The sequence below is a fragment of the Xenopus laevis genome, chromosome 5S (genome assembly GCF_017654675.1).
Source record: "Xenopus laevis strain J_2021 chromosome 5S, Xenopus_laevis_v10.1, whole genome shotgun sequence".
In the NCBI taxonomy this organism is placed as follows: Eukaryota; Metazoa; Chordata; class Amphibia; order Anura; family Pipidae; genus Xenopus; species Xenopus laevis.
In genome coordinates, this window is record NC_054380.1 from 5928809 (window position 1) to 5948017 (window position 19209).

Genomic DNA, 19209 nt, shown 5'->3' on the forward strand with positions numbered 1-19209 from the left:
CCCTTCCCAGAGCTGCTTTAGAAGGTGAAAAATGAAACTTTATACATTAATATTAGAAAACCAGATAGAAAATATGAAGTGATTGAAAAAAGTTCTGGTGAACAGTCTGAAGACAACTAAACTGGGAAAAAAAAAAAGTTTTGAAAGGTGAACAACCCCTTTAAGGCTTGAAATAAAATGTGAACAAGAGCATGATTTATGTGTGAAACATTTCTCAACATGCCCTATAAGTACATTAGACTTCCCTCTGTGTGCCGCACCCTTGCGAGCACTGTATTTTGAGAGTTAAACAATTAAAACAGACCATGAGTCAGTCTCTGAAACAACTCTGTGGGAACCAGCCTTCTGCTTTGTGCAGTGATGTCAACTCCCCAGGGCCTCCAAAGGCTACATTAGAATTCACAGAGAGACATAAATAAAAACACAGAGTGCTGCATCTCCATGTACTGCTGCAGCCTCCTATTATAATATAACGTACGTCTAGAACGGAGATCTTCAACCTGTGGCCTGCAGCTGCTGCAGAACTGCAACTCCCCAACACAGCTGGGCAGAGAAAAACTACAAGATGTCCTCGAATGTTCTGCTTCCGTCTCTACTCAATCCATGCTTTGCCCATATAACTTTATTTTGTACGTACTCTTCTGCCGTCAACAACAATAAGGGGCAGATTTATCAAGAGTCAAAATCTGTGATGGGCGAATTTGTCCCGTTTCAGTTTGTAAAAAAATTTGCGAAACGCGAATTTTGGCGCTGTGTCAATTTTGACCCCCGCATTATAGTCAATGGGTGTTCGAATAATGTTGACGTGTGACGGTTTTATACCGACACGCGGCAAAACATTTTTTGACACTGGCGAATTTTCACCACAGTTTCGCATATTTAATTAATGAAATGCGGAAATTCGCTTCGAGTTTGTGCCTGCTGAATTTATTCACCCATCACTAGTCGAAATAAAAATACAAATTTGAAATTCAATTTGTCCCGTTTCAGTTTGTAGAAAAATTTGCGAAACGCGAATTTTGGCGCTGTGTCAATTTTGATCCCCGCATTATAGTCAATGGGTGTTCGAATAATGTTGACGTGTGACGGTTTTATACAGACGAGCGGCAAAACATTTTTTGACACTGGCGAATTTTCACCACAGTTTCGCATATTTAATCACTGAAATGGGCAAATTCGCTTCGAGTTTGTGCCTGCCGAATTTATTCACCCATCACTAGTCGAAATGAAAATACGAATTTGAAATTCAAATTTTCAAGTTTTTTACGGTCAAAACTGTCAAATTCTACTAGAGTGTTATTCAAATTTGATTCAAGTTTTTTTTAAAAATTTGATTTTCGAGATTAATCATACTCTGGCCCTTTAAGAACTCAAATTCAACTATTCGCCACCTAAAACCCGCCAAATTGCTGTTTTCAAGTCAAAGGGAGAGGTCCCAGGATCAATTTTGAGTTGTTTGCAGCCTTTCTCACATTCAAGTTTTTTTTCGGAGTTTTTGGGTTGATTCTATTCATCCAAGTTTAAAAAATTTGATTTTATTAATAAGTTTCGAGTTCACAGCAGTTTATGGGAGTTTTAGAAAAAAAAAACACATGAATTCGAAATTCGATCTTTGATAAACATGCCTCTAAAAGTTTCAAGCTGGGATTCCAACATTTACACAAAAAAAACAAAAACCTGAAGACCCATGTTGTTTCCTCTCCCATTAAATGGAAAGCACAATTTGTTGGTATATTTACACTTATGTATAGGCAGGGAGGGCACAGCCGATTAGTGTGTTTTCCAGCCCTTGAACTGTCAAATCTTATTAGGCTCCAAATGTTCTGACTGCACTTTGGCTCTTTTACATTTCTTTTACTCCAAATATGTTCTCTTGGGAAGGGTTACGGCCTTGATTTCCCTTGGGGGAGGAATGGAATAGTAGGGGAGTGAAATGTCTCTGTTGCTGTTGTGTTTAGTGCTGCTTTGCCTTTAGGTTCAATTGATAGTAACACACACTGCTTCAAGCACAATCAAATGATATGAAAATAAAATTTGCTAATCTCCTGGCAGCTGAACATCAGTACAGCAGGGGTCCCCAACCCTTTTTTATCCATGAGCCACTTTTATTTATAAAAAGAGTTGAGGAGCAACATGAGCAGGAAAAAAAGTCCCTTGGGGTGCCAAATAAGGGCTGTGATTGGCTATTGATAGCTCCTATGTGGACTGGCAGCCTATAGGAGACTCTGTTTGTCAGTACATCTGGTTTCTGTGCAACTAAAACTTGCCTCCAAGCCTGGAATTCAAAAATAATCACCTGCTTTGAGGCCACTGGGAGCAACATCCAAAGGTTTGGAGAGCAACATGTTACTCACGAGATACTGGTTGGGGATCATTGGTTTAGAGCAGGGATCCCCAACATTTACAACCCGTGAGCAACATTCAGAAGTAAAAGTTGGGGAGCAACACTAGCATGAAAAATGTTCCTGGAGTACCAAATAAGGGCTGTGATTGGCCATTTAGTAACCCCTATGTGGATTGTCAACCTACATTGAGGCTTTGTTTGGCAGTGCACCTGATTTTAAGGCAATAAAACTCACCTCCAAGCCTGGAATTCAAAAATAAGCACCTGCTTTGAGGCCACTGGGAACAACATCCAAGGGGTTGGAAAGCAACATGTTACTCACGAGCTACTGGTTGGGGATCACTGGTTTAGAGAGTCAAATTTTCATGTGTGAGTTTGAGCAAATTAGGACCATGGTGGCATATTAGAGACAGAAGGTAAAGTGGTCCGACTTCTTGTGTTGGCACTAGGGATGCACCGAATCAACTATTTTGGATTCGGCCGAACCCCTGAATCCTACACAAAAGATTTGGCCGAGTACTGAACTGAATCATAATTTGCATATGCAAATTAGGGGTGGGAAGGTGAAAACGAGGAGCGTCCAAATTTGCTGCTGACCCCCACTGCCACCGACAAACCCCGCTGACCCCACCTGGAAAATTCAGGCTTTTCGGGGAAACAAAGCCGAAGAAATCGTACGATTCGAATTTTCACTAGATTTTTACCTGTTTGTCCCCAATCCAATTAAATCGTGATTTTTTAATAATAAATAAGGTACAATCATAGATTCTAGTTTGGTCTGACTTTTTTCATTAAAATAATCAAAAAAATTGGACTTTTATAAATAAGGCCCTTAAAGTGTCCAAGAAGTTGTATAGATCAGCAAAACAAATGTACAACTGAACGCACTCTATACTTTGTTTTTAGTGAGCAGAATAAAAGAAATGTTCCATCGAGTGAAAACGTCTACATTGCACTATATATTGTATGTGAGGAGAGATTCAGAAAGAAAAGGAGTATAAGCTCCCCAGAACAGAGGATCATGAATAACCAGAGCTAATGGGGCATGCACAGCAAGAGCAATACTGTCCTTTTCTAAGTATTAATCTTGTGTGTACTTTCCCTTTATGCCAGTTAACTCATGCAATAAATAAAATAAAATCTTTTAAGGGACTTTTGTCCTCTAAAGTCAAGAGCAGTATAGCTGGCCCAAAGTTTTATCTTAAACTGGCCTAATGGAAGCATTAGATGAGGTAACAATAAAGGGAAACATATCTCCCTATAACTAGTCTAATGGCCAGAGCTTGTAGGTGGCCACTCCTTTGGGCATTCTCTGCTTTCAGCTGAACTGGGAGTTGAACGAAGTCTTAGGCCTGGCGACGGCACGCGGAGGAAAATGAATCAACCTCAATGTGGTCTGTATCCAGTGAAGGCCAAGGATTTCTCCTGTAATTGTCAACTGCTGCTGCTCTTGTATTATTCTGTGGCATGCAGCCATTTATACATTTTTGAAGTGATCGTGGAATCCCTTATGGACCGATTTCTTCAAGAGAAGCAACTAAATCTGTGGATGTATGCCAGTTGCACTCAGAGGAAGCACAAGGACTATAGACTTTAAAGGGATTGTTCACCTTTGGGTAAGATGTACAGAGGGATATTCTGAGACAATTTGCCATTGGTTTTCATTATTTATGGTTTTTGAGTTATTTCGCTTTTTATTCAGCCGCCCTCCAGTTTGTAATTTCAGCCACCTGGTTGCTAGGGTCTAAATTACCATTATCATGTATTGATCTGAAAAAGAGACTAGAATATAAATAGGAGAGGACCGAGTAGAGAGGTGTGTGATTAAAAAAAAGTGCAAAGACAATACATTTCTAGCTTTATAGAGAATTTGTTGTTAGATGGGGTCAGTGACCCCTATTTGAGAGCTGGAAAAAGTCAGAAGAAGAAGGCAAATACTGTAACTCTAAAACTATAAAAAATAAATAATGAAGAACAATTGAAAAGTATCTTAGAATTGGCCATTCAATAACAGTAAAAGTTAACTCAAAGGAGATTTCAACCCGTAATAAAAAAAAAATCCCCCCTACCCTGGGTAGACCCCCCTCCCTTCAGGGCAAATGCCCCTAATTTTTTACTCACCCCTTCGTGCAGATTCTGGCTTCAGAGTTCACGGCAGCAACCTTCTTCTTCTCCGTTAATCTTCGTGTCTTGACGGCATTTTTGGCGCATGCGCAGTTGGAGTCAATTTCTGGTCCCAAACAACAGCGCATGCGCCGAAAGTCATGAAAATGTCTGAAAAATGTTTGTGACTTTCGGGCGCATGCGCAGTGGTTCAGGACCAGAAATTTACTCCGACTGCGCCGAATTTTCCGAAACAGACAGAAGAAAGAAAATGGCTGCCGTAAACTCCCAGGCCAGAATCTGCACGAAGGGGTGAGTCAAAAAATAGGGGCATTTTCCTGGGGGGGGGGGGCAGGGTTTTCTTTATTACAAGTTGAATTATCCTTTAGAGGAGAACTAAACCGTAAAAATGAATGTGGCTAAAAATGGCATATTTTATATAGTGAACTTATTGCACGAGGCTAAAGTTTGAGCTTGTCAATAGCAGCAATGATCCAGGACTTCAAACTTGTCACAGGGGGTCACCATCTTGGAAAGTGTCTGTGACACTCACATGCTCAGTGGGCTCTGATTGGCTGTTGAGAAGCTAAGCTTAGGGCTCGTCACTAATTATCCAGCAGAAAATGAGCTTCCCTAGCTGTAATATAAGCTGATGCTACAGGTTTGCTGATTATTAAATTCTGATGCTAATTGCACTGGTTTCTGTGCTGCCATGTAGTAATTATGTGTATTAATTACTAATTAGCCTTATATTGTGACATTTCTATTCTATGTGTACTGTATATTGTGAGTGGGTCCCTAAGCTCAGTAAGTGACAGCAGCACAGAGCATGTGCAGTGAATCAGCAGAAAAGAAGATGGGGAGCTACTGGGGCATCTTTGGAGACACAGATCTTTACTGCTAAAGGGCTGTGGTTGCCTTGGGCTGGTACAGAAGTACAAAACATCATGTACAATATTTCTACCTGCTTCTTTAGTTAGGCTATAGTTCTCCTTTAAAGGTGAACCATCCCTTTAAATTCAGGTTTCTCCTAGCACACAGTGAGACCACATAACCAGATTCATATTTTATTGACCCTGTTAAAAAGAAATCATCATAATGGGTCACACGGCTATCTCTAAAGCATACTTGCTACGTGTTGTATTGTTACACAGCCGGGAAGCTTAATTCATAGACAAAGACATAGTAAAACCCTACAAGCATGACTATCATCCAGTCTCCTTTAAATGCCATGAATTTATGAAGGGGCAGATTTATTAAGAGTCCAATAGTAAATTCAAATATTTTTTTTTGGTGTCAAAATTCAAACATTTGAATTTGAATCCCCTTATCCAAATGTAAACTCGAATGTGAGATTTATTACACCTCGACCATGGAATCAGTCCTAATTTGAATATTCGCCGAGTTCATGTACAAGTCAGTGGCAGAGGTCCGTTGAGCCATTTGGAGATGTTAATAGCCTTCCTGACATTCAAGTTTTCTTTTCATAGAAAAACTTGATTTATATGAAATACGATTCGAATTGTCGCTTTGGAACCATTCGATTGAGTGTTAGACATTCACATTTTTTCCTTAAATAGCCTGCCAGTCGAATTGTGGCCATATTTGAATTTAAAAAAAAATTAATTCAAAATTCAACCTTTGATAAATGGGCCTCTAAGGGGCATATTTATCAAGGAGTCGAATTTTGAATTAAAAAAGCTTCAAAATTCGAACTCAAAAAGACCAACCGAAATGAAGTTGAAGTTTTATTTGGTTGAATAGGTCAGTTTTCAATCGAATAGGTCCGTATTAGAATCGAAGGAATAGCACATTCGATCAAATTCAATTCTAAGTTTTTCCCCAAAAAAAACAATTGCCTCCAAATAGTTTCTAGGAGGTCCCCCTTTAACATCTTCAAATGGTTCAACGGACTCGGCAGGTTTTAGGTGGCAAATATTGTAATTAGAACTGTTTCAAGGGTCGAGATGTTGGTGATTTAAAATTCAAATTTGTGATTTTTGACCAAAAGATTTTTTTCTAAAAATTAGAATTTACCATTCGAACCTTAATAAATCTGCCCCTAAGAACCTGCCGGTTTATTTTGGGATATTCAGGGCTTCAAACTTTGGGTTTTTTCCCATTGCGTTATGATAAAAACCAGCTGATTCTGGTTGTGGGAATATAAAAACATGATAATGTGCAATCACATCAGCCTGCTAAGCATATTTTTTAACGGTCTGTTTTGTTTGTTCTATGGTTAACCAGAAAGATGGTGAATGGACAGATTGGGAAAAAGAGAAACAACTAAACCACATGCTTCCTTTCCTCTAAAATAGAACCCAGTCAACTGGCCACATCTATTCTTCTTCCACTTTTATTTAACTTGTTTAATAATAATAAAGGGGAGGGTGTTGTAAGTAAAGTGTTTGCAGATGACACAAAACTATCAGCCCAATTAATTCCATCCAGGATGTGGCACTTGCAACAGGATCTTGACTAACTGGCAATCTGGGCAGCTAAGTGGCAAATGAGATTCAATGTTGATAATTGTAAAGTGATGCACCTGGGATGTAACAATATCCACTTATACCCTTAATGGGACTGCACTAGGCAAATCCATAATGGAGACGGAGCTTGGAGTCCTTGTAGATAATAAACTTGTCTGTAGCAAGTAATGCCAGTCAGCAGCATCAAGGGCAAATAAGGTCTTGAGTTGTATTAAATGGGGCAGAGAGTCACGGGAGGAGGGGGTCCCACTGTATAGAGCACTGGTAAGGCCCCATCTAGAATATGCCGTACAGTTTTGGTCTCCATCACTCAAACAGGACATTATTGTATTAGAGAGGGTACAGAGAAGGGCAACTAAGCTGGTAAAGGGAAAATCTTAGCTATGAGGAAAGACTGGCCAAATTGGAGATGTTCACGCTGGAGAAGAGGCGCTGAAGGGGTGATATGATGACTATGTATAAATATATAAGGGGATCATATAATAATCTCTCTAATGATTTATTTACCAGTAGGTCTTTCCAGCTGACAAGAGGTCACCCATTCCGATTAGAAGAAAAGAGGTTCCAGCTAAATATTGGGAAGGGGTTTGTTACAGTGAGAGCTGTGAAGATGTGGAATTGTCTCCCTGAATCAGTGGTACAGGCTGATTCATTAGATAGGTATAAGGAAGGGTTGGATGCTTTATTCACCAGTAGCTCCTCCCAGCAGACAGAAGGGAGCCAATGAGATTAGAGGAGGGAAAGGGGTGTTACAGGGAGAGCTGGGAAGTGAATCAGTGGTACAGGCTGATACATTAGATAGGTATAAGAAGGGGTTGGATGGTGTTTAGCAAGTGAGGGAATACAGGGATATGGGAGCTCATAGTACAAGTTGATCCAGGGACTGGTCCCATTGCCATTTTGAAGTCGGGAAGGAATTTTTTTCCCCTCTGAGGCAAATTGGAGAGGTTTCAGATGGGTTTTATTTGCCTTCCTCTGGAAGAACTGGCATGTAAATGGTTGATGGACGTGTGTCTTTTTTCAACCTTACTTACTATGTTACTATCTAAACCAGGACTGATGATATTGACTTACAACAGATGGAGCAGGTATTCTTTGAATCCTTCATATTGTACACTGGATTTCTAGCTGGAATTTCACACGTTACCACCTAATTTGTTCTAATTAAAGAGGGGAAAAACGCATGCTAAAAGCACCCTCACCTAAAAGAAACAGTAACGCTAACCTTGATCTCTTGCTGACAGATCATACTTCTTCAAGCTGTTTTTTTGTAAAAGGATTATTATACATAACGAACAGTGACAGGAGAGCTCTGGGAAGAGTAAAGTAGGATTAACGGATACAGCAAGAAAAAGGCTTTCTAGAATAGAGGTTTTTAAGAGAGATTAGTGTCACTCTAATATTTGCATTCCACTAGAGCTATCCTAGTGAGGCCAGGAACCAATTGTGCTCCCCCAAAGGTTTTAAAGTGCCTAAAATACAGAATACAATTATGTAAGGCATCATTATGCTATTGAATCTAGCCACAAAAATACTGATGTTATAGACCAATAAACACTGAGCATATGTCAGGAACAAAATTAGTGACGGGTGATTTTATTTGGCAGGCATGGATTCGCAGAGACACACAATTCGCCGACTGCAAATGTTTTCACGAAACTGCTGCGAAAATTCAGTGCGTCAAAAAAAAATTGTTGTGCCTCAAAATTCTTGCGCGTTAAAGTTATTCGGACGCCCATTAATTTTACTGCATTTGGAATAAAGAGTCACACGTATAGAAATTGTCGCATAAGTCAATTGACTTCAATGATGCCAATTGACTTCAATGCGTTTTTTGACGTTTCTCAATTTATTCCGCAGTTTCGGGAATAATGCCTTTATGAGATCCAAGATGGAGACCTCATGTGGACCACTTTGAAGCTCATTACTGTTATATGCGAGTGCCATCCTGCGGGCGATTTAGATTCTAGCCAACGGGAGGCAGTTCGGGTAGATTAGTCGCCCCGAAGATGAGGCGATTTATTGCCAGCCGACTAAATCTCCCTGAATCTGAGCGTGTGTCTCTGCCCTAAGGGTGAAGACACACGGAGCTACTTAATAGTAGTTTCCTCGTGAGGCAATTTTGGCGACTTCGGAAAATGAAGCGCAGCGAGTGCCATGCCGCAGGCAATTTCTCATTTTAGCAGGCGGAAGACAGGGGGTAGCAGTTCGGGAAGATTAGTCGCCCCCAAAGAAGAGGCGATTAGTCGATGGGCGACTAAATCTCCCAGAATCGCCCAGTGTGAGCTTACCCTTAGGGCACAGACACACACGCTCAGATTCAGGGAGATTAGTCGCCCGGTGATAAATCCCCTCTTCTTCAGGGCGACTAATCTCCCCAAACTGCCTCCCGTCGGCTAGAATCTAAATTGCCCGCAGGATGGCACTCGCAAATAACAGTAATGAGCTTCAAAGTGACCCACATGAGGTCTCCATCTTGAATCTTACAAAGACACATTTTGAGTAGTGATGAGCTTTTTGAGTAGTGTTTCGCTTACTTGTGGTAAGTATACGCCTTGAATAAGAGTTGAAATGTTGTTTTGGTCGTATTTATGCTTTATTCACTTTATTCCAGGCCACTGGATAAAGAAGCAAGACTAAAACACTGCTACAATACCTTTCAGAATATCTGGAATACCTTCCATTTACAAACCATTTATTTTTTATGGCTTTGGCACAAATCACACAGCAGAAAGGAGACAGGATCAATTAGTGCAGTGCAGAGGTTAACCAGCAGTGCATAGGTTAGCCAGCAGTGCAGAGGTTAACCAGCAGTGCAGAGGTTAACCAGCAAAGCATCCTACTATATTGGCTGTCACACACATTAGCCCTGACATTTCAGCACTGGAAACACGTTTGCTTTCCAGACAATCATCACATTTCAAAATGAAAAAATAATCTATTTAATGTAAATTGGTAGCAACATCTTTGGCCATATGTCCTACAGCAGCTACTATTTTAATTAGAAAGCTCCGAATTACGGGATGATCCTCTCCCAAAGACTTAATTTTATTCTAATAATTAAAAATGATTTTGCTTTTCTGTGTAATAATAAAACGGTACCTTATCCTTGATCCCACCTAAGATATAATAAATCCTTATTGGAGGCGATTTGGCAGATCCAAATTAGAGAAAGATCCCTTATCTATAAACCCCAGGTGTCAAGTATTATGGATAATAGGTCCCATGTTTAAGCTTTCAAATGAGCAGCATACCCACTTTCAAGATGAGAGCAACAACTAGGACTTGTACTGAACATATATTTTGCCTATTTTTTTTTATTCACAAAAAAATTGTCTTCAGCTAGGCAGGGAAACCGAAGATACTTCACTGTGGTCCTTGCAAGATAAAGAATTAGATTAATAGTATATAACCCCTACCCCTTTCACCTTTTGTTGAGACTGTTTTGTTAGCAGAAGTCCATTATGCAGGACACAAAAAATCATCTAATAATCGACCTTGCAAGAACCAAACATGGAGTAGCTTCAGATTCCTTGTTTGCTTCGTGGCTCAGAACCGGGTCAGACTGGGGGGGCGGGGCCCACCGGAGCTGCAGTTTCAGGGCCCCCCGGACTTCAACAGCAGGTTTTGCTGCAGCAGTCCCGTATAAGGAAGGTTGTGGCAGGCGTAAAAGAACCAGCGCAGGGTGCAATCTGGGCCGGCGGGGCCCACCAGTTTTTTTCCTGGAGTCCCGCCGGCCCAGGCTGAGAATGTATGTTCAGCCCAAGCCCTATCCCTTATGTTGAAAAGGAGGTAGACTGCCCCAATAAACATCTCTAATATAGCTGTCATAGATGTGCTCTTACAAGCCCTGGCATACCCCTACATGCAAATTCTAGCCTAAACTTTTTCGAATGTGCGATTATTCTGGAGTGCACAGCATGCCTAATAAAATATAAAATAATTAAAAACCTGTAACTATGATCCATAATTGTTTGTGGGTTTTACTAGCAATGATTGTTACCCTTAAATCTGCCCCCTTTGCGGTTTCCATAAGTCTGCAGTTGCCCACCAGATAGGAAGTCTGGATTGTATCTGCAGTCCCAACATGTGCTGAAAACTCAGAGGAATGTAACTGCCTCCCATATGTTGTCTGTTGGAGGGACTCAGTGAGCTTTCACAACAGGTGAAACCTGACACTAAATATATTGAATGACAAGAAAAAATTAGTCCACAGGGGTCAATGTCTAACCCATAATGAAGGTCCCGGTAAATCTGTCGAATTGTCCCTCAAAGCAGCAGATTTAGCTGGGGATTATAAAGATCATCTTTAATCCTGGACTAAACATTTGTTAGAGACAGTTATGGTTGAAATAAGTGACATAGGCTGTAAGGGTTATGTTTTTACATTTGTTGCACCTGGTTCCAGAGAAAGTTAGTTTTCACGTCTGTATTGATTTCCCCTTCAAATGACAGAGCCCTTCAGTTGAATCAACGACCAAAAACCTCCTAAGGGCAGAGACACACGATCAGATTCGGGAAGATTAGTCGCCCAGCAACAAATCTCCTCTTTTTCGGGGCGACTAATCTCCCCAAACTGCCTCCCCTCCCCTAGAATGTAAATCGCCTGCGGAATGGCACTCAGAGCGCTTCGTTTTCTGAAGTCGCCCGAAGTTTCCTTGTGAGACAACAAAGCGCTCCGAATGCCATCCCGCCAGCAATTTTTATTCTAGGGGAGGGGAGGCAGTTCGGGGAGATTAGTTGCCCCGAAGAAGAGGAGATTTATCGTCAGGCGACTAATCGCCCCAAATCTGAGCGTGTGTCTCTGCCCTAAGAGCTCTTCATGGGTTCCATATATTTGTGAATCTCTTTTGTAGGCAGTTTTTTGAAGTCCCTGCTATTTATTTACACTTCATCTAATATGAAAATAACATGGTCCTGTTTACCTTAAACTATGCAATGGCCGACGGGTGCCAAGTTACGACTTAATGATATGGTTTACCTTCTCCTCTTCCCTCGCTTGTGGAATTTGCATTATTATCGACAATAGTGGGGCGTGACATCAATAATTATCCATTAATGGTGCTGCCTAAAGGAGACTGCTAGACGTACAGATACAGCTATAGACGTCACAGTAACTTAAAGAACTAAAACAGAATTTAACACATTCCAAGGGCCCTACTCATGATATTTAAATAAACTACAGATATTTCAAAAGCTGGGGAATAATGCTACCCACAGTGTCATGGAGGAAAGTGTTTTTAGCTTTGGAGTAAATGGATGCACTCTGTTCTGGGCTCTAATTTAACACAGGAAATATAATGAAACTGTGGGGTTCATATATAAACAATCAGCAAATTTCTGCCTGGGAATTAATCCATAGCATCTAAACTCTGATTAGCTTTTTGTGCAGCCAGCTGCAAGTAGAACAATGAAACAGTGGCGTAACTTATACAGCAGACCCTGGTGTCGCGGGGGGCCTGGACATCAGGAGGGCCCATAGTAATGGCAGAGACAGACGGTCAGATTTGGGGAGATTAGTCGCTCGGCGACAAATCTTCTCTTCTTTGGGGCGACTGCCAGCTAGAATGAAAAGCGCCGGCGGGATGGCACTCGTATCACTTTGTTTTCCAGTCGCCTAAGGTTTCCTTTTGAGACATCTTCGGTCAACTTCGGAAAACGAAGCTCTCCGAGTGCCACCGCGCATTACATTCTAGCCGACGGGAAGGCAGTTCGGGGAGATTAGTCGCCCCAAAGAAGAGGAGATTTGTCACCAGGCTACTAATCTCCCCGAATCTGACCGTGTGTCTCTATCCTAAAGGGTCTGCTGCATCATAGTCCCCTCTCATACCTTTAAAGGAGAACTAAAACCCCCTTTAGGCAAAAGTCCCCACTGGCCCCCCTCCGCTAGCCCCCCTCGTGGCTTCTTCCTGCCCTTTGCAATTTCCGTTACTTTCGGCGAATGTAACGAACCGGAAGATTGCTCCAACTGCGCATTCACTGATACGCCGATCACTTCACAAAGAATGCCAAAGTGACGAAGATGCAGGTGCGGGTCAGTATTTCCAGAGGGGACACAATCTGCGGTAGCACTGTGCAGGGGTGAGGCAGGGAGGGGGGCCAGTGGGGACTTTAGCCTAAAGGGGGGTTTAGTTCTCCTTTAAAATAGTGATAGCTGGGAGGTGTTGCATGAGCAGGTAAAAGGGGGGGCCTGGAGAGGAGGGACTATTTTCACTGGGCCCCCTAAGTAGATGGTTATTTTTTGCGGTTGGGGGAGGGGCAACGGCCCAAGTAAAGCCACTGCAATGAAAACAAACATGACTGGTTACCATGGGTTACTGCCCAGGTGCACTTATGCCCAGTGTGTTTGCGTGTGTCTGCTCAAAAACTACTGATACTGTACATACCACAGTAGCTTCAGTTCCCCGCATGCTGGAATCCGGTTCAAGTTGACTGGCACAGACCACAAATCTGTCTGGAAACACGTGCAGTTCTGGGAAATTTAATGATTGAGGAAAAAAAAATAATCATTGACATATAAAAGTTGTGGTTGTGAAGAAAAGGTTAAATGTTGGTACAACAATTAAGAAGTAATTCCATGCTGAGGGATATAATTGTACGTTAATACGCCTGATGGAAAGCACTTGAAAAAGCTTCTAGTTGAATAGGCACTTATACAAACGTATGTCTCGGAACCTCGCAATGGAAACAATAATTTCAACAGTGATGGTACCGATTCTTTATGGAATGGCCGATATTATTCCTTGCGTGCAGGTCCCTCTAATCCTCCCGTTTCATTCTTTAAGGTAATGTAAATCCTTTGTTTGTCTTAATATTATTATTATTATTGTATTATGTGTTGGAGCTGTGTAAATAAATGATGACTAGATATGATGAATAACTACATTTTGTCTGATTAGGAGCCACGGGCACTGTAAATAACAGCTAGTATCTGGTAATTAGCTATTCTTTAATTTAGCCTCAGTTCATAATATTAAAGAGTTTATATTACTCCAGTATCAAGCTGTTCTCCTCTGGAAAAGCCTCTAAGGCAGCGGTCAATGTCATAGGCTACGGCTATTCAGGAGTCGCACACATACTGTAATGGTTTCTTCTTGATAATTTGAATTAAAAAGCTGGTATTTAGGTACAGCCAGGAACATCAAGGGCACAGACAAGTGGGTTGACCACCAGTTTGGCAACCATTGTGGGTCCATGGGTTGGGTGCGGGTGAGACTGGGAAAGTAGACTCTTTCACTGCTCCTGAAGACTCCATCTTGGAACCAGAGATAAAAAATAGTGTGAGATGACCTGGGTACAGGTCAGGTGCTGATCCTACAATAGCAACATTATTCAGGTCAGCGTTGAGTGTGGCTTAAGGTTTTGCGGGTTATGAATGAGTATAAGTTGAGTTTTTCCTGACCCCACATAACTAGCATAGACCTATGATTCACAACTTTCTATTTGTGTAGCTTCCAACTGTTAGACTGGCATTTTGGCCCAGACACTGCCACCTCAAATGTTCAAGGCTGCGGAATTGCAAAACAGAAACTATTCTGTATTAAGATGGCTACATACAGGCGGATAAAAGCTACTGACTTGGCATCCCACTGGCCCATCTATGAGACACTTCCAATGGCCTGCCCTATTAGTTGAAAATCAGCCAGATATCCATTGGGCAGGTTTGAACATTCAGTGAGACTGAACTGATGTGTTGAAGAGGTCTCCCTTGGCTGCCATTATTATTTTAGGAAGGACACAGTAATATAGTTGGCCTGGCTTGAAATTCTGAAGGGCCAATGCCTGGGCCATAATGTGCCAGTCTAACATTTAAAGGCACACAGACATTGTACTTTTTAACAAACCTCATAAATGTTCACCACAATTGGTAGGCTGTGTATCATTCTAATCATCATTTATTTATATAGCGTCAGCAAATTACGCCGCACTTTACATTTATTTATAAGGAACATGGATCTTACTTTTAACAAAAATGGTCTACAGAACAAGAATAGGATTAATGTGTGTGTATCTGTGTGTGTATAAGACAACGTGTATAGGCTGCACACCTTGAAATAATAAAAACCTGGGTGCTCACGCAAAATATAAAGAATAGACTGTCCATAGGGATGGCACTCACAGGATTTACACAATACCAACGAAATATAAATAAAAAAGGTTTATTCATCCGATATGGATCAACAACCCTTTTTTGATTATATTTTGTTGGTGGTATTGTGTAAATCCTGTGAGTGTCATCACTATGGACAGTTCATAATATATATATATATATATATATATATATATATATATATATATATATATATATATATATATATATATATATATATATATATATATATATATATATATATATATATATATATATATATATATATATATAGCAAAAGGTAAAGACTGGAATACTTGGGGGTATGTATACTATGTAAAAAACTACAGTTTATTCAATGTTTCGGTCCTAAACCAGGACCTTCGTTTGCTGTTACTGTCGAAGGTCCTGATTCAGGAGCGAAACATTGAATAAACTCCCTTTGCATGATATACAGTAGGGATGCACCGAATCCACTTTTTTTGATTCGGCCGAACCCACGAATCCTTCGCTAAAGATTCGGCCGAATACCGAACCGAACCCCAATTTGCATATGCAAATTAGGGGTGGGAAGGGGAAAACAGTTTTTACTTCCTTGTTTTCTGACAAAAAGTCACGCAATTTCCCTCCCCGCCCCTAATTTGCATATGCAAATTAGGGTTCGGATTCGGTTCGGCTGGGCAGAAGGATTTGGCCGAATCCGAATCCTGCCGAAAAAGGCCGAATCCCGAACCGAATCCTGGATTCGGTGCATCCCTAATATACAGACCCTGGAGTGTGCCAGTCTTTACCTTTTGCTTTACATTTTCACTTGGACCCAGGTCACAGACTCTGCATGTGGAGTACACACACACATATATATATATATATATATAATATATATATATATATATATGTATATGTATATGTATATGTATATGTATATGTATATGTATATGTATATGTATGTATATATATATATATATATATATATATATATATATATATATATATATATATATATATATATATATATATATATATATATATATATATATATATATATATATAATATGGCAATCCTACTTAAAGATTTACGACCCTTGTAAACTGAAATAACAAAATAAAATATTCTATCTTGGGATGAGATTAGGTCATATCTATAGAAATACATTGCACAGGGAAATGCAGAATCTCACTTTTGGCAACCATGCTAAGTAGTTTGGCCAAACTGTAAATTTAGTTTTGTTTACAGGAACACAATTGCATGTTGCTAGGAGGTTTTAGTACAAATTGAGCAGTCAAGGGCATGAAGAATGACACAACGAGTGGGAAAGGAAAACACATTTAAAAGCATAAATAAATTAAAACCATGTTATCTGTTATCTTTGCAGATGATTGCACATGATGAACGGCTTTTAGTTTACCACTTAAACTAAAGCTGAAGGACATCCTAGGACAAGGGAAGGATAGCTATCTAAGATCCCTCCCAAAATGCCACCCCACCAATATTCTTCTTCTGGTAGAATAAGTGGTGGACCAAAAACAAGTGATACCAGAAGGGTGAGGAGACAGGAAGATTATCAGGTGATGAGCCACAATAAATATATTTTCTGACACAGAAGGGAAGGGTGGCTATATGTGCACCCCTAGGTTCCATTGTACCATAATCCCTTGTCTGGAAAATAAGTGGTGAACACAGAACAGCTGATAAGGGACAAGGAGATGGTTCTATCAAGAACTACTCAAGTGGTATGCCACTGGGCAACATATGTTCTGGAATTGGGCACCACCCTCCAAAAATAATTTGCCCTAGGCAGGTGCTTCTACTGCTGCCTCTAGTTCCGTGTCTGCTGAGCAAAATCCTGAAAGAGTGAAGAGAAATGAAGGCAAATCCAACAAAGAGTCCGTTAATGCTCCCAGTCATGACCATTCCACACAATGCATCTCCAGTTTGATTGGTAAACTAAATCTACCAGCTTCCTTGGCTTTGTAGTTGAGTAAAATAGGGATGCATTTTCTGGTGTCAAAAGAAGCTTTTATATAAACAAACAAATTATCTGATTGCGATTTTGTTCATTGATTCCTGTCTGGAAAGGCCCTAACATATTTTAGTATTGAAATGTTAATAATAACGGAGAAACAGCTTCCACGTTTTCGGCCAATAGCTCTCTAATGTAGCAGGAAAATACATAAAACAAATTGTATATAATAAAGAGAGGGTGGGCATACATGTTTATTCCATAAACCTTAATAAGTGTTTCTGGTGACATAATATGGCCAAGAATTCCAGCTAGAGAGCCTGAGAAAAAACATTTTCTTTTATAACAAAAAGCTAAAGTTGGTTTTAAGTTACATTTCTCTTTAAAACAAAAGAGAGACTGAGGAGGACAATATTGACTCATATTACAGAGAAGATGTGACTTGGTATAAAATAAGAACCAGCTCTGTAGCAGATATCCTGGAGGGTGAAACCTATATCATGTGGGACCTGTGATACTTCACATTTATACTTGTATTTCCCTCAAGGTGGTATCTCCCTTACCCAATGATAACATCTGACATTCAGTAGTCATAAGTAGTCATACTAACTGTACATTCCCACCACTTTATTTTAAGGGTTTTTTGCTAAGGGCAAACGTTAGGCTTCTGACTGATTGTATCTCTAAATATATCTCTATAGACAAATAAAGATAGAAAGGTAACCGAACCCACTGAGCGGAAACATTTAAAGAAACGGACAGTGATCTTCTTGCAGAAAAACTTTACAAAAATAGTTGCCGGAGAAATATAATGTATATACAGTATCAGTTGTGATTTACCAAAGGCTAAATAGTTGGAGCAGCAAATTTGTCAAATTCACTGCTTTGTACTTTTCTCTCAATGACACTTTTTTTGTTGCCCTGGGACCCCACCTCTGTAAAAGGCAGAACTATTAGAGGCAAAATGATTTTTGTTTGTGGAATTAACTGCAAAATAAAATTGAAATTATATATGGAAATATATGTAATGCTCCCCCCATTGTAAAATATGAGCATCGAGCCTTACCAAGACTCTACTGTTCTTGGGAATTCCAAAAGCCTGATATTTTACAAAAGGTACATTATTTTTTTTTTATATACTGCACAGGTTCCAGCAAACATTACGTTCAGTTCTGAAACTCGTATACAGAATTGTGGAACTGTACGCATACACGTAGTACTATATAAAGAAATATATACATACCACGATGCTGTCGCTTCACAACACAACGGAGCTTCACCCATCTTTTAATGAAGTAGGCTGCAATGCGCAATCGGTTTCCTACAACAGATAAGTGCACCTTTTTAAAATAAGTGTAGACTAAAACTAGGATGAATAGCTATGATCGCCCTACATTTAAAATGTCAATATCTTCCCAAATGACCCTAAAGCTGGCCATAAATGCAAAGATCTGATCCTACGAATCGAGGATTCGTACAATTTTCGGATCGTGTGTGGAGAGTCCCGACATTTTTAGTCCCACAGAGATCGGTCGTTTGGTCGATCGGACAGGTTAAAAGATTTCTGTCGGCTGCGGGTCATATCTCTGCGTGTATTGCGGATCGTACCATTTTCAGAGGGAGACTGTCACTAGCTATGGTCGGACATAACTTTCGTACGATTGCTGTCAGGGGCAGAACATCGGCTGATCTGTTCTTTTGTACTTTATTTGATCTGAATGGTTAGTGGCAGGTCGGGAGATGGGAAAGTCCGATCATGTGATGATTTGTACGATCGGATCTTTGCGTCTATGGCCAGCTTTAAGGAGAAGGAAAGGTTAAACTAAGTAAGCTTTATCAGAAAGGTCTATATAAATACGCCAGTAAACCCTCAAAGTAATGCTGCTCTGAGTCCTCTGTCAAAAGAAACAGCACATTTCTTTCCTTCTATTGTGTACTCATGGGGTTCTGTATCAGACTAACTGTTTTCAGCTTAAACCTCCAAGGCTAGGGCTTGAGCATGCTCAGTTTGCTCCTCTCCCCTCCCTGCTGTAATTGAGCTCAGAGCTATGAGCGAGCAGGGATAGATTCAGGCAGGAAGTGATGTCACAAAAAGCTAATATGGCAGCTATCCTAAACAAACAGAGACAGTGTCTAGAGCGGTTTACTCAGGTATGGAAAAAGCATTCTACAGAATAAATATAGTGTTATAGCTTGCACTATTGTGGCTAATCTATTGGCAAT

At 40.3% G+C, this 19209-nt stretch overlaps 1 protein-coding gene across 1 annotated transcript in view; it reads right to left on the minus strand.

Moving 5' to 3' along the window:
* Nucleotides 1-19209, minus strand: part of slx4ip.S (SLX4 interacting protein S homeolog) — a gene marked incomplete in the record, with an annotated part of 110167 nt that overhangs the window by 42329 nt on the left and 48629 nt on the right. Inside the window, 2 exon segments of the mRNA NM_001091387.2 lie at nucleotides 13323-13408; nucleotides 18230-18307. Of these exon segments, the coding sequence (NP_001084856.2) occupies nucleotides 13323-13408; nucleotides 18230-18307 (164 nt within the window).